Source organism: Pezoporus occidentalis, unplaced genomic scaffold, assembly GCF_034315485.1.
Source record: "Pezoporus occidentalis ecotype Australia unplaced genomic scaffold, CSIRO_AGI_Poc_V1 ctg14, whole genome shotgun sequence".
In the NCBI taxonomy this organism is placed as follows: domain Eukaryota; kingdom Metazoa; phylum Chordata; class Aves; order Psittaciformes; family Psittacidae; genus Pezoporus; species Pezoporus occidentalis.
Window position 1 is genome coordinate 10,164 of NW_026913209.1, and position 16,971 is coordinate 27,134.

General features: G+C 39.1%; 1 protein-coding gene across 1 annotated transcript; it reads left to right on the forward strand.

Moving 5' to 3' along the window:
- Positions 1–439: 439 nt before the first annotated feature.
- On the forward strand, positions 440–8,502 carry LOC134159050 (arg8-vasotocin receptor-like). The gene is made up of 3 exons (XM_062609552.1): positions 440–707; positions 5,019–6,583; positions 7,638–8,502. Exons 2-3 carry the CDS (start codon positions 5,668–5,670, stop codon positions 7,835–7,837), a joined length of 1,116 nt encoding a protein of 371 aa, XP_062465536.1. The 5' UTR covers positions 440–707; positions 5,019–5,667; the 3' UTR covers positions 7,838–8,502.
- The last annotated feature ends 8,469 nt before the right edge of the window (positions 8,503–16,971 follow it).

The window sequence follows — 16,971 nt, forward strand, 5'->3', positions numbered from 1 at the left end:
TTAAGTACTTTAAGGGCATCTACAGAGTTGAAGGAACCAAATTCTTCTCAGTGGCGACAGGTGATCTAGCAGGGGACAATGGCCACTGTGGGAGGATCCTAAGGTGCATTAGAAAGTAGTTCTTCACCAAGAGCGCTGGAACAGGCTGCCCAAAGAGGTGGAATTTCCGTACTTCAAGGATGTGAGAGACTGGAAATTGGGCTTGTCTCAAACACTGCTTACGTTCCATAGTGTGAGAGTCAGGAAACTGAATTTGTCTCAAACACCACTTTAATTGAGCTTGTCTCAGATACCATTTGCATTTGACCATGGGAGGCCTTGCAAGAATTATCGCAAATGAAGCAGACAACAAGGATGTTGGCTTTTGATACTGCATAGGCAGGATCGTTCTGACTCTCTTGTTTGAAGCTGATAAGCCTCCACAGTACTGTGAAAAATGCTGACTCAAAGGATGCAGCACAACATGAGGGACAGCGACCACCAAGAAGACCCTTACAGAGCCTCAGTTGTGGAACTGCATATGTGTTCACTGAAACACATCCACCATTATCATAATAACGCCTTTCTACATTTTACATGCAAATTATGGATAACACCCCATGAAACCTGAGCATGAAAGGGTAGGGCTTAGGTCAGAGGGTGAGCTCCCACCACTGGCAACACCCTGGGTGAAGAGGGCCAACGAGACACCGCTGGATCCACAGGTGGTAACTATCTGCTTGTAACTCATCTCTCCCCCTCCCTTTTCTCGCTCTCTCTCTCCCCCCCTACATTGATCTCTCCAGGAACAAACACCTGAATTTGTTACAGTTTCATCATCTGGCCTTGTTTGTGCCTTAATTCTAATCAGGCGACAAATATATTGACTCTGACCAGGTCTGAGTCACATACATCTTTCAACCAGGTTGAGACAGAGGATTTAAAGACCTGGATGAACAAAGCTGTGTCTGACCTGACCTAATGATGGTGATAGTCCTACTTCAATAGGCAGTTATACTCCAGAGGAAGTCTGCAAGATGTCCTTTCCAACCAGTATTTTCATGATTCAGTGATTCCCTGATTAAGGTACTCAGGCTAGTATAGTCAGTAGTGACTGAGATTTGCCTAAATCCTAGCTTTGAAAATATCTCCTTGAACAACAAAGTGACTTGAAACAGCTACCCAGCTACAGGTACAGGAAAAAATGCAGCAATAAAGGGTGGAGGGGAACATAACTGTTTTCATAAGATAGGGTAAAACCAGAAATACAGACAGTGAGGAAATCTTTGGTCCCTTCCAATACTGGGAACCCTGCTTTTGTGCAGCATTGGACAGCACACTGCATAGTTGCCAGCTATGGAGGGGCTTCTTCCCCCTCCCACGATGTGGAGCCTTTTATTTTGTGTAGCAAACAATCATCTTCCCTGGACAGGCTGGGACATAATCTCTCTCATAACTTTCACAGGTGCCAGTACAGGCTTTAAGGACAAGGCTCAGTAGACTCAGATGTCTTGTTCAAGATCACTAACTCCTCAAATCCAACATTTTTGGCAAGGCTTCTAGCACAGCTGGTTCAGCCTGGAGGACAGATAGCTTCAGGGGGCCTAACAGTGCCCCCCAGTACCTATGGGGAGGCTGGCAAGGGGTGCAAGCCATGCTCTTACTGAGGTCATGGGAGAGCAAGAAGATGTCAGAACCAGGGGAGGGTCTGGTGACATGTAAGGAAAACTTTTTCCTAGTGAGAATAAACAAGCATTTGTAACTGGTTACCCAGGGAGGATCTGGGGTCTAAGGTCTGGGAGGTTTTCAAAATCTGGCTGGACAAACCCTGCGTAAACTGGTCTCAAGGCCAGGTTGGACAGGGCTTTGAACAACCTCATCTAGTGAAAGAGGTTCCTGCCCATGGCAGGGGGTTGGAACTAGTTGATCTTTAGGTCCCTTACAACCCAAACTGTTCTATGATTATATGAATTCAGTGTTGTCCCTTTCTTGAGCAGCTGTATAATTCTGTAATTCTAAGCAGACATCTAAATTTAAGTCTTAACCTGTGAGCTGAATCCCTCCCTGCTAGCTAACCAATAAACATTAGAAGAGAGCCTACACTGATAAATTCAGCAGAAGTTAATTTAAATGTGCCTTCCCACACTACTGAACTTAAATAATTTAGGAAAAAAATTAACTTGGACAGATACGGTTTGGAATGAAGCAAAGCTAGGCAACAGGAAAAGGATGCTATTGGAGTAAAAGAACAGCTAAGAGGACTTAAATATTTTTATCTGTTATCCTTTTTTAATTTTCTCAGCCAGTTATAGTCCCAGAGTGGATGAAATTTCAATATAACGTTATCCCAAATGTCTGCTAACATGGTTGAAAAAGATGGAAAGGGCACAATTACAAAGTTATGAAAATATCAAGTTACATTGACCTGATTATATGCAAGATGGAGTGTAGTCTTACATCACTAGAACAATTTGTACAAGAAAGGCCACCTCCCTTTTTATAAACATGGGCAAAGTCTTGTTGCACAGTGTGCTTGCCCTTTAACCTGTATCCACTTGCTGGGTCTGATACCTATTACAGTATGTCTGCTGTCCAGACATTGTGTGCTGTGTACATGTGTAGGCCTAGGAAGAGCTGTCTGTTCCCAGGGCTCCTGTTGAACTATTCTAGGTTTAAGTGACAAACACTTTTCCCTGAAATACATGTCTACCATACGTTATGCATCATGAAAATTGTACAAATGCATGCTCATGGTGCTATATTCTGTTAGTCTTCCAGTAGTACCCCAGTGGTGACTTGTATTGCACGTTCTGGTCTTTTTATTTATAATTCCTTGATCATCTTTCAGATAATGAAATTTAAATTAGTTTTTATCTTCAATGCCTGAGCCTGGGCTTAGTTTTGTATTCAACATGTTCCTGTTTCAATCCATGTACTCCTAGCTCTGCCTAAGTGTGCGTGTTTATTCTGTATTCTGCTAGAAGAGTAAAGATCTCACTTGGCTTTTTGTTAACTCATGGAGCGAGGATGGTCAAGGTAAGTTATTTTGGAGTACACATCTGAAGGCAGAAGTGAAGCTCAGCCAGCCTGTTCTACAGCTCAGTGTCTGCTATTGGCAGCCTTGCCAGGGGTTAGTGGTCTGTGGCCAATTCAGTTACTCTTCTTCAGTTTGCTGGGAAGGGAGTGTGAGGGTAAAGGCAAACACATCTGTTTCCTTATGGTCTTGCCATGCTGTTTCCTACTAATAGAGATAGATTCTGAAGTGGGGGGGAAATTAAAAAGAAACAACCTTGGGAATCAAGATTTCCTACTTGAAGGCTTCCATTAGGCTTCCGTTTAGGAAAAAAATTATCCAGTATATTACATTAAGTTGTTGTGATTCATACTGTTTGCAACATGGTCTTAGAGAAAAGCTCTTGTAGTCTCAGGCAGCTGCAGCAGTGTTCAGCCAAATCTGGATTATGGATTCTTACAGCTGCTGTCAGTGGCAAGGTTTCCAGAGATTGTTCAGTTTCTCTGTTGTCTGTTCTCATAGACTTACCCTTGCTTGAGGTTGTCATGGTTTAACCACAGGTGGCAACCTGCAGCTTACTCATGCCCCCTCCCCACCCTGGTGGGATGAGAAGAAGAATCAGACAAAAGGCAAAAACCTGTGGGCTGAGATAAGAACAGTTTAATAATTAAAATATAGTGATGATGATGATATCAACAACAACAACAATAATGTTAATAATTATAGAAGGGAAGGGAGAGAGAGAGAGGAATAACACACACACACACACACACACACACCCCCCCGCCAAAAAAAACCTGATGCACAGTATAGTTGCTCACCACCCACTGACTGATACCCAACTCATTCCTGAGCAGCTATCAGTAGCTCCCAACCAGCTTCTCTCAGTTTCTATACTGGGCATGATGTGCTGCGGTATGGAATACCCCTTTGGCTAGTTTGGGTCAGGTGTCCTGTCTCTGCTTCCTCCCGGCTTCTTGTGCCCCTCCTCACTGGCAGAGCATGATACTGAAAAGTCCTTGGTTAGGGTAGGTGCTACTGTGAAGCAACTAAAACATCAGGGTGTTATCAGCATTGCTCCCAGACTAAAGCCAAAACACAACGCTGCACTAGCTGCTAAGAAAAAGAAAATTAGCTCTATTCCAGCTGAAACCAGGACAAGGTATTAGTATCAGTCTCATGGTGGGATTGAATGGGGAAAGAAGGAAATAGATCATGCTGATTTTATAAACCTTTGTAGTCTACTTTAGCATCCTGTTTATGAATTTCATTTCTCCTGTCTGTTGATACATATAGTGCCAAAGAGATGATAGTCTGTGAGATTCCTGAGCTGGTTTTATAACACAGTTGTGATCACAGTGATTAATCAGTGTAGATGCAGCATTATGTACTATACATATACTTGCATCATGGACATTTAACCTTACCAATTTCCTCTTCAGAAAGACTTCAAATTGCCGGTCTCTCAACTCTAAACAAAAGGATACGAATGCTCTAGCTCCAAAGAAAATTGCATACAAATATGTGTTATCTTTTGTATTAGATTCATTCATTTTATTAAATCTCTCTTTTGTGATTAAAGGGGCAGACTAAGGGAGAAGAACTGAAATTAAATCAAAATTGCTATTTTTATTGGCCACTAAGTATATGCCAAAGTCATACAGAAGGTCAAAACCCAATGAAACTCTTGTGGTAATGATACAACTTACTCCACAAAACTATAAATGCTTAGCTAATGAAAAATGACCTCCCAACCTTTAGCACTATAGTAGAATAGACACTTGAAGATTGTTTTGTTGTAGAGACCTTTTCTTCAGTTGGATTTCCCACTGAATTTTCACTTATTTCTCTGTTATATTCTCAGTAGACTCACAATCCCATCAAAAATAATTTATTTCACATGTGTTATTTTTCATTTTGCTGAGAAAAAACCTCTGAGCCTTGACCCTTCTTGAAATAAAAACATTATTTTTAGGGCAGGTCAAATATTTTTGTTTGTTTATTTTTATTTTATTTTTTTTTTTAGAATCAGGTGACTCAAAAAAAAAGAGAAGGAAAAAAAAAGAAGGCGACAATGGAAAATTGCATTTCTTTGTCCCTGCTGCATTTAGGATGTGGTTGTGCCCCAGGAGCCTAGAGAATTGCAGTTATGATGCGCCTGAGCTCAGGGCCCAACTTTCCATCTACGTATAAACATTCCTCTAGCTTCAGCCGGAGTGTTCACTTCTGGTTTGCGTAAAAAATATTTGCAAGAACTCTCTTGAGTAGGATCATTTAAGTATGATTTCGGCCACAGCTATTTACAAGTTCAGGCTTCGACTGAAGTGAGTAATCAAATTACATTAAGCCTCTGAAGTTTGCCTTTTATTTATCTATTTCCCCCAATTGTGTGGCTCGGTCTGCCTTTGGCTGCGTTCCCTGCAGCCTACCCGAGGGCTCTGCAGTTACATAAGGCTCTGTCTGCTGGGAGCCTATATAAAGCCTTTTTGCATGCCAGCAAGAGGCAGAATTTTATCAAGATCCAGGTCCCACTGCTGTGGTTCGCACAAGCAGGAGGAGATTTGCTTGAAGATATACCGAAACCTGAACCCCGGCTGGTCTGTTTGCTAGCCAGTACTTCACAGCTGTCAACCTGAGTCGCAAATAGCAGCTACTGTAAGTGGCTGCTGTTCACTATGAAGAATTTTTCATTTCCTATGCAGGATAACACACATCAGACCGAGAGTCCTTCTTCTCACAGATTCCTGAGTTTGACAAATCAGTCAGATCCTGTTGGAAGACCAGAAAGAGATGAGCAATTAGCTCAAGTAGAGATTGCTGTACTGGGGGTCATATTTTTGACAGCGTCTGTGGGCAATTTTATTCTCATACTGGTGCTGTGGCGAAGAAGAAGGAAGCTCTCTAGGATGTATGTGTTCATGCTTCACCTCAGCATTGCTGACTTAGTGGTAGCTTTTTTTCAAGTGCTGCCTCAACTCATATGGGATATTACAGATGTTTTCATAGGGCCAGATTTCTTGTGCAGAAGTATCAAGTATCTACAGTTGCTGGGCATGTTTGCCTCTACTTACATGATAGTGGTCATGACAGTGGACAGATATCAAGCAGTTTGCTACCCTATGGTCACTTTCCAAAAGAAGAGAGCTCTCTGGAACATCCCCATTTGCACCAGCTGGTCTATATCACTGTTTCTTAGCCTACCGCAGGTATTTATCTTTTCTAAGACTGAAATATCTCCAGGTATTTTTGAATGTTGGGGTGAATTTATTCAGCCATGGGGTCCAAGGGCATATGTGACTTGGATTTTTGTAGTTATATTCTTCATTCCCTCAGCCATCCTCATCACTTGCCAGGTTAAGATTTGCAGAAAAATCAAAAGAAATATGTGTGTTAAAAACCAGAATGAATATGAAGTAACAAATCAGAAGCAAGTCCTGCCATCCCGAGCAAGCAGTGTGAACTGTATTTCAAAGGCTATGATCAAGACTGTAAAAATGACAGTGGTGACAGTTGTTGCATATGTTCTCTGTTGGTCACCTTTCTTCATTGCACAGCTGTGGTCCGTGTGGTTCCCCAGTGTCGTGACAGAAGGTAAGATACTCTCAATCCTCATTCATAACTTCATAGCAAGCTAGCAAATTTCTATGTTGCTTTAAATTTGCACTTTGCTTTTGTGTAAAAGTTACATGTGATCATTGGAGTATGATTAAATGAAATTTCTGCATTGATTATGTACTGTACCTAATTAGCTTCCGAGAACTTAATGTTATGTGATCAAAACGTGTATTTTGTGTGCTTTGAGTGGTTAATGGTTTAAAGATTAATGAACAGCACAGTGAAAAGTATCACCTGCTTTATCAAAGGTTCAGACTTTTAGAGGTTTTAGATATTATAACTTCAGATTTTTTGGTTCTTGAGGTGAAAAGGATGAACTATTCCACATAATGAAATGTTTCTTCTTTATTGGATAGAACAGTGATGTTATATCTGTTTTTTTTTTCTGAATATTGAAATCATAAAATCATATTGATGAAATCTCTGTAGTACACTGTGAAATAATTAAAAGTTATGAAACAGCTGCTTATAAAGCAAAAAAGCAAGCCTGAGGGAGGTATTGAAGAACACCATGCTGTAAACAAGATTAATCTTGTCAAACTTATACTGTCACCTCTTTGTGAGTTGCACACTCTGTACGTGGCTGTTTAAGTTCACCTATTCTAAAATCAAAGGTATAAACCAAAGGAAAAAAAAAGATATTAGCTCTGCCCGATGAAAAAACCCATCTTCTGATCTTTGTTTTAAGAATTCTTCCTGTCAGTATGAATTTGAGTCTTATTATACATACATTTATATCAATACATATATCTGTATTTATCTGTATAGCAGGTTAGTAATTGCTTTTAAATCTAATGAAGCTACATTAAAAAAGAGCTATTTGGATCTATTGAACTCTGAAATGCATAGAATAAGGTGTGCTTCATACCTTTAACAGTTAACAAATTCATTGAATAAATGGGAATTTCCTCCTATTAGATTAACTTTAATATATGAACAGGTACACCAGAAAAAAGCAGACTATGAAAATGTTACTGATTTGTACGAGTACTTTATTGACTCTCTTATTTCTTTAACTGTTTCATTTTAGGTTCGGCATTCACCATTATCATGCTCCTTGGCAATTTAAATAGCTGTACCAACCCCTGGATTTACATGTATTTTTGTGGCCACATTCCATATTGCACAAGTAAGCAGGTAGAGAACACCTCGGCTCAAGAGGAATCGGTGATCACAGGAAGCATTCATCTTGTAGACAGAGACCCTGAGGAAAATAGTACTGCTGCATAACTGTTGAATGCTTTTTGTGGTTCTGTTTACATTTGCTACATTCACAAGACATATTAGTATTTTACCACCATCCCATGTTTTGTGGATAAAGAAGCTGGGAAATTGTCTTTTGTTGTATAAATATGTTTCTCTGCAGTTCTGTAGCATATACAGGAAGTTTCTGTGTTGTGCAAGCCTGACTCAGTAGTTCCATCACCACTATGTTATCAGAGTGAATTCTTGTAAAGACTGATAGAGATATGTAAAAGTGTCTTATATATTTTTTGTCCTGAAGTACTTTCCCTTCTCTGATTCTGGGTTTCTAAGCAGTAAAATTTTACAACTAACTGGTCCAACAAATTAAAACATAATTGGAAACTCTGGCATACTTAGACTTGAATATGTTTTCTAGTTGAACTGTGAATTGTTCATCATTCTCGTGTCACTGGGGAGAAGTCTGGCAAATCTTGAGAAGGCAGCAGAAAGTCAGGAAAATCCTTTGCCAGCTATTATCAATACCTGCTTTAAATTAACTCCTTATGTACATTTATAAAATGCCAAGCAGCATGCTATCATTAAAAAAAAGAAAAGGAATTTGATGTTCTTGTGACAATGAATACCTACTTCCGTTTCAGATGCCATTGTGGATCACAGGTATCATCAGCAGAGTAGCAGTTCAGGTTTGTGTATTCCCTGGTGTGCAAGCAGTTAAGTGACTCCCTCTTCCCTCAATACACACATGTGTGCTTACTTTAAATAAAAATGGGCTTTAGGAATGTGCACTTTGTATTGGTATTCAGACCTGTTTGCCCTGGCAGGCAATTTATTGGCAGAGTGTGCTTAGAACCCCTTCAGGCTCAAATTCAATTACTTCCCCTTCATGATAAAAATAAATCTGTGTATTTTTATCTCAAAATGCTCTTTGCTTCCTGGTTTGTGGTGTTTTATGCAGGTAGCTATTTAATCCCCTTTCAGTGCCTGCAGTTTAATCAGAGGATTATGGAAGGAATATCAGTAAGGCTCTTTCAGGTGAGAGTAGAGCTGCATTCACAGAGATTCTTGGTGATACTTGCATATCATCTGCCTACGTTATACTATGTTTCATCAGTGCTATGCACATTTCATTTTTGTGAATGCTAGCAGTCTCAAATTTCAATGGAAAAGCTATAAAAGCGTGGGGAGTGTAATAGTCTTTAAATTATACTCAAAGAAATATTGATTTAAGCTAAACACTGATTGGATTGTGAGAAGTGCTGCTGTACAATGAATACTTACCCTTCAGGTTAATGCCTGCTGAATATACTGTCATTTTTATGCCCTGTATAATTAGACCAGATAGGGGTATGAACGAAATATTGTTATTCTTTATCACGGGTAAAGCTAGTGTCCCAGTCTGTCTGGCAAGAAGAACAGATCTCTGAAAATTAGGAAGAGGAAGAAGGTGGGTGAAGATGGTACCAGAACATGACAGGAATGGGAAGAGTCAGTATGAAGTCTCTTATAATTGCAATTGATCCTTTTTTCTTGCTGTTTTTGTTACATTGGTTTTGTTTGTTTGATTTTTCCCCCCCTCTCTTTAATTGATAGTTATTATTTCTGCCCCACATGTGCTCTGTCAGACTAATTCTGTAACTCAAACGACAACATTTTCATCTGGGGTACGAACATCCAAGATATAATCCATACTATTGATAGGATGGTACAATCCATACTATTGATAGGATATTTGCTATATTCAGCCACTGACTTCCTAAGACTTTCAGTCAAATTAGCACTCAGGTTCTCTCTTGTGACCTGATTCAATGGTTAATGGTGGGGTTTTGTTTTTCTACTTCCTTTGATTGCAGTTAGTTAGATATTAAAATATGGAAAAGGTCTGTAAACAGAAATGCTTCAAGGAATTACCTGTGTCATTGTACTACTGGATTTGCAGCAAAACACACTGAAAGCCTCAAAAGCTATACATTTGGAAGAAAACAGACATTTAAATTGTGTGTAAATAGTCGTGCAGATCCAGAACTGATGGAAGTCAGAATGCTGCTCAGAGACTTCAGTGGAACTCTGCCATTTTACACCCCTGATCTGGCCTCCAATATTTAAAATGTATAACTTCTACTACTTAGACTTCTGCATTGCTCCCATTCCATATGGGAGAATCAGAAATTTGAATGTACAAATCCCTGGAGGCACTGTAGAAGCACATGCAAAAGAAAAAATCCAGTTATGAGATGAAAACCTTCCTCAATGATGTCTAGATTCTGTTTTCTCACACAAATCTTTCTGAGCAGAATAATACATAGCATACTAGTTCACACTCTGGAGGTGAATGGCTATGTTGTTGATCCTGGCACTGCCATAGTTTCTGTTTATCTGGGTGGTTTGGTGTTTTTTCTTTTTTTACTTTCCAGGGTTTTGTTACTACATGGGAAAGGCACATATCAGTAAAAGGAATTAGCTTCTTTCTTAAAAATGATTGGTTTATATTTTGCATTACAGATAAGATCAAAGACAATGTAATCTACCAATTCCGTATAGATTTATTACAGAAGAAAACAAACCCTACAGAATGAAAGGAAAATCCCAACATGTGTTTTGCATTCTTTACAGTATATTTTGATAATTCTGTTGTTCTACAGAACTGTTGCTGTATGCTCATAGCCAGTCCTAGTTCCGATACTTGTTGTTGGTGAATGCTGAAGCCAGAGGTGTTGGGCGATAATCTCTTTAATCTTTCCCTAAAATGATGCTGATGAAATTTTAAAGATGGTGCCAAACTTATGTCCTGCCAATTTCACTCTGATCACTTGGTTCTGACAATGTTAACTGGTTATCGGGTCGAATAAACTGCTCCTAACTTCACATTGTTGGTGGAAGACTGGCAGTGTGATGTGGAGACCCAAGCTGCACCTGGCAGAGTTTATTATGTGAGGCAAACATGGCATGCAGACATGGCTGTATTGTCTAGTTCCCAAACACATGGCCAGGATAAAAGTATCCTCAAGAGCTCATGAATGTTAACTATTCTTGGCTGAAGAAGATCATGAGCAGACAAAGGGAAAGTAAGATGATCCAGCTATTCAGTTATTTCAGTCAAATCCCATTTGGGTTGGATTTCTCAGAGAAAAAGGAAAAAGAAAAAAAAAAAAAGAGAAAAAGGGCATGCCATGTTCTGTCTTCATAAGGTAGGAGGTTGGCCCCGAATGCCCTGGGTATCTACAGGAAACAGTCATGGCTGTGAAACAGACGATTCATACATGCAGCGAAGCAGGTCTGCAAAGGAAAGCTGTTCAAATGGGAATTGTGTTGCTTACAGTAAGGCAGTCAGAAACAATTAATTTAGTGCTGTATTAGATGATCCATATAGATTTGAATAAAGGAAATCACACTGTTAGAAACTCAGAAATAAACCGGATGCAATTCACATTACCACATCAAAACTCCAACTGCCATCCCAATACCCATCTCTCCAGTCCTATGTGTGCACAACACCAGACCCCTCTATGCTCTTATGGTCACAGGTAGAGCTTCATGATCTGCAGTATTGTTCCCAAACTCTACTTGTCTAATCTCTTGTAGAGGTACCCCAGGTTCTCTTCACTTTGCCTTTCTGAACCAAAAGGGCAGAAGCTGTGTCTTTCTCTTGGGCTTGTATGATGCTCCTGCTATTGCCAGTTCAGGACTGAGAGTCATCTTATTAAGAAGGCAATTTCTGGACATCTTTACAAGCCCTCTTTAAAACTTCCATTACTTGGTGCTTCACTTTTTCAGGAATGAAAGAGGCAATAGGCTTTGAGTGAAACTAAGCAGGCTATACCCACTCCCTCTTGCTGTTTTTCTTGCCAACATAGCGGACCAGCATATACTTTCCACAGGTACCTGTTCTATCATCGTTCCATAATGAACTTTGGAGGCAATGAAACTCTATCCAATGGCTTCTTGAATTTCTATCCAAATGTTGCCTTAGAGGTGCAGTGCAAACATATGCAAGTGCTATTGCATTTATAAAACGCTTCTATACATCATGACTGACACTCTGAAAGACCTTTAGAATTGTGGGTTTATGTTTCTTGCATCCATTTCAGTATACTTACCAAAAACTGTTAAAATTGTATGTTTATTTAAGCAACAAATCTCCTGGATTCTGAGTTAACAACACAGGAATCAGTAAAAACTTTGTGGAGGAAACATTTCAATGCTATTTGGGAAAGAAGTTTGAAAGAATGCCAAACAAAGCAAAATGCCAAACAAAAAAATTGACCTTGAAGATCTCTGGAAATTATGCCTGGGGAGTTGGATATAACCAGAGACAGACATCACCCTACATCCTAGTAACCACTTCTCAGGAGAGTTGACACAGTAATGGATATTAAAACCAGACACAAGAAAGTCTTGATATTCTTGTCATCATCATTGTCATCATCATCACGATCATTATTTAAATAGAGTATATCACTTACAAAAAGTTTTGAAACAAAACATAAATTTGTCACAATGCTACATATGTAGACCAAATCTGAAGCTGAAATAATATAAAAGGCACAATTTTAATAATGAATGCAACTTTTATCTCTGATGTTGCTATTTTATTTAGCTAAAAAGATACAGATATGCTTTTTGGTTCCAAGGTTATTGTTCTGTGCATTGAAATTCATGAAGCTATCCAAAGATGAATTTTGACACGAAACACTAAAAATGTCTTTCATGGTTGTACTTTTATCTGTGTATATATTAAACCAAAATATTTGCTTTAAGATGCTGGTCCTGTATTCCTTAGCTTATTCCTGAGTTCAGTTATTATCTAGATCACTACCTTTGAACAGATACTAGGAATAAATCATCTGCTAGCTATCACAGTATATTGGAAAAGTTTTCCCATGTTTCCAAATGTGTTAATAGATGTCTGGTCTCAAGTGATTTAATGCTGAGTGCCTCCAGCTTTTGAATTACTGATGGGAGAAATTGTACTTCATCACAGAGAATACACGCCTTCTGGCAGGCAGAGTCATGATGTGAACACACTACTTACTGATACATTTAATACAAATTCCAGTCTGCTGGCAATGTGATTCATATTCCTGATCCTCTGTTGACAAGACTGACGCAGTCTTATATTTCGAGATGGTACGTGTTTGGCTGTAACTGTCTGTTCACAAAAAATATGTGAGCGAAACCTCAGGAAGGAAATCTTTATTTTCTTCTCAGCACCTGGGTATCTTGAAGCTTAATGCATTTGCTGTGAAAGAAGAGATTAAAAATTCCACCGTAGCATTTGGGTTTGATTTGTTTCCTTTCACACAGAAGGGTGCTACTAGATTGCATGAACCATAGAATAGTTTAGGGTTAGAAAGGACCTTAAGATCATCTAGTTCCAGCCCCACTGCCATGGGCAGTGATACCTCACACTAGACCATGTCACCTAAGGCTCTGTCTAACATGGCCTTGAACTCTACCAGGGATGGAGCATTTGTCATTTCTTTGTAGACTGTATTAAAGGAACGATATAATGGAAAGTCAAACACTTAGAGCTCCAGAAGTGCCTCAATGTCTCTATGTGTGTGCTTAATACACTAGTTAATGGCTTGGAGGTGCTATAGGGCTACTCTGCTGCTGCTCCTGCAGATTCTGGGTGGAGCATGCTCAGCAGATGCACACAGTCTTTAGGAAATTTCCCTCCCAAAAGCTCCCTGATGAGGCTGTGGAAGATCAAATAGGAGTAAGATATCATGTAAAAGCTCCCTTAGAGTGTACTAAGAGTGCACATGCACTAGAAGTCCATACTGGATAGCATAGTGTGTTTATTAGGTTGTGAAAAGTGATGACAACAGATGATCAGAACTGGACCACATGTATCATTAACAAGGCTGTCTGCCCATGGAAATATGCACACCAACAGGCAAAGTGATCAAGAAGTATCTCAGGTGATATCAGTATTGGAGGCAGTAGCACAGGCAAATCCTTAGCTACTCCGTGTGCCTGTGATACAGTGCACTAAATATCCAACTGGACATGAAAAAGATAAAGCAAGTGACTAGTGCATGGAAGTTGACAGCATTGCAGATGAATGGACAGGCACGTCCTACCTGAGTGCCACTCGCTGCTTCAGGAGCACTGAGGGCAGATGTGCCCTGCCCAAAGCCCCCCCCCCCCCCCCCCCCCCCCCCCCTCCATCTTGTCTTTGTCCAACAGGGCTAAAAGGAAGTTATGACATGTGGTTGTATTTATGCAAATATAAACATATAGACATATAAACATCTCTATCATCTGACTCCTTTTCCCCACAGTGTCACCTTTGTCTGATACTTTTGGTAGAAATTCCTAATCATTCTTCAAGAGAAGGGGCTTACCCTATGATAGAGGTTTTGTTCTGCTGAGAGTGAGACAATTCAGCTCATCTTACTTGCAGTTTAAGCAAGGACAGTATCTAAGCCAAGTGTGGAATTTTGGTTCTAATTGTGACACTTTAAGAAAATGCATTATCAGTTATTGAAATGGAGGAACCGACTGACTGAATACCTGACTTCTGTATTAGTATAGGAGATTCAGGTTTTCCTATAATAAAGATCCTTCTCTATAAATCAAAGCAAGTTAGAGGAATATCGTAAATGTAATATCAGGCTAATCCTATTTTAAGCTGTCAAGGCTTCAAGATATAATTCATCCATTGATACAAGACAAAGAGTTAACTTGAGACTTTGATCAAAAGAAATGGAGTATTTTATATGCATTATCTCTAAAATATTAGGAGACACAAAAGGACTATCCTTTGAATACTTTTGAATGCTGTTGTATAAATAAATTTCAAAGGCAAATACATCATTTTGTAATAAAAACATACATGTCAAAATTAGATGTTTATATGTTAAAATTTAATATTGTGATTTGATAAAATTTGCGTAAGTTGTAATACTCGGTCTTTTTCCTATACTGCTCTCCAGAGCTGAAATATTTTCTCTGCCTTTATGCATTTGTGTCCTGGAGGGAATTATGGAGTTAATTCAGCCAAAAATATGAGAACTGTATATTCAAATTGTTCATCACCCTCTTGCATCTGTAAGAGAAATTTCAACCGTGAGCATTATGAAAATATATGGAATATGCTATGTGTATAAAAAGTGACACAATATTGTAGTGTAGAAATATCATTTACCGTCAAAGTTAATATCTTTGCACTGTATAATTTCAGACTATTATCAAATGCATATTTATCTTGTAATAATGAGAATGGTAAAATAGGAATACAAATAGTCCTTCAAATTCTACTCTGAATTTTTATAAATTCTATTTCTTTAAATTCTAATCTGCTCAGAATGCCTCAGAAGTCTAAAAAATTATGAGTTGGTTTTATTAATTTATTTCAAAATGTCAGTCCCTTCTTGTCTATAATGTAATGGAAATTATTTAGGTGAATGTTCATTAGTGGCACAAACTTTATTTTTCACTGTTTTTGTGGGTTGACCCTGGCCAGACTCCAGGTGCCCACCAAAACCACATGGAGAACATGGGGCTGTTTCTCCCTAGGTAGGCTTTAAAACGATATTGTCAAACACCTTAATGTGTCACATGCAGAATTAACGTTTGTGAGCCATTTCCGTGCTATGCAACATTAGCCCAGTGGTCATATGTGCTGCCAGTTTTTTGGTTGCTGTGTAATTGAGTGGCGCATTTACAGCCTGCCTCAATACCAAGGAAATACATTTAAGAAAGCATAGGTTGTAGAAAACAGGCAGTTACTAAGCAAGCTTGGTGCAGCACACATGCTATGGAACAGCAAATTACAAGGGGTCAGTGAATAGTACAGGTTTGAGGGTCAGTGTGCAGTGCCGATTTGTATGTCATGATTACAGAAGCATTTGTACACTTTTTTCTTACCCCCCTGGGAACATCTACAGGTGATACGATAGCTATTAAAGTTTTCAGCTTGTTCTTGGAAGGTGAACAGGTCCAATTTTAAGCTGCTTATATGACTTCTTTTTTAAAAGCCTATGATTTGAAATTGATTGCTGCTTGAGCAATCTGGCACCTCTTTATTCCCAAGCCTTGGGGTTTTTCCTGAAGTTTGGTAGTGCTCTGTTTAAAGTTTCAAAGATCAAATCATAATTTCAGAGCCAATGAGTATTCTAGTGGGTGACAAGAACATGCCACCATTTGGGGCTCCTAATCTTATGCCTGGCTGAAGACATCAGGATTCAAAGTAATGCAAGGGTCTGAAGAACACTTGTGAACTGTCCTCAGGAGCTGCCCTGGTCCCTGATACTCTTTAAGCAGTATCTGGAGGAAAGGGTGATATACATCTTATTCTTATGCAAGGGGTATGGGGTTGATTTCTGGTCCTTAGTTATTTGTCAGACAGGGAAAGAATATCATATAAACCAGTTACTCTCTTCATTGTCCCCTTATCACCTATGTTATGAAAAAGACCTTTAAAATAGTCCTTTAAAGATGATTATACTGAGTGCTATCTAAACAGACAAAAGCTATTCCTTCCATAAAATATTCACCACTTTATTTAAGATTACATGCAACATTATCAGGCAGCCAAAGACAGAAATTGTGAATCCTTTACAGTAATCTGAAAATGTGAATATTTTCCTAACATAGTTTGTTTTATTTTCACTCTATACACCAGCTGTTGAACACAGAGGCTTCCAGCCTGTCCCATCCTTCAACAGTCTCAGCACAGATACCAGAACACGACTCCCAAAGGTCAACACTGCAAGTAAATGAGAGTGCATCTCTTTCTTCCTTCAGCAGCCACTCATGGTACAAATACTTCAAACCACAAAGCAGTGTAATATACAAAGTGTATTTCAGTTACCCACAGCTGTGTGGTTAAAGGAAGAGGTAAAGATACGTGCAGTCTTAGCAAAAAGCAGCCCTTAAAATACAAGCCTGTAAAAGGATAGCTTGTTTATTGAAGAACAGAGACTAATTACAGGTATAATCTTAAATAGTAATCAGTTATGCTACATTCTTATTCATACTGTATTCTCATTCTTGGAGCCATTTGTGTTTGTCTTCCTAAATACGTAAATTGTGGGACTGAAATGGGTAAGAAAAGAAAGAAATGAGATGTAGGGAAAGGAGTGAGAGCCTTAAAGGTCTGCTTTAAATAAATATGGGATCTGCAGTGGTCATGGAGAATAAACAGGAATGGT

Bases quoted from the DNA above. Each gene is read 5' to 3' on its own strand.
- LOC134159050 (XM_062609552.1), top strand. From the start codon at position 5,668: ATGAAGAATTTTTCATTTCCTATGCAGGATAACACACATCAGACCGAG. The intron at 6,584-7,637 runs GTAAGATACTCT...GTTTCATTTTAG, and splicing joins CCCCAGTGTCGTGACAGAAG to GTTCGGCATTCACCATTATC.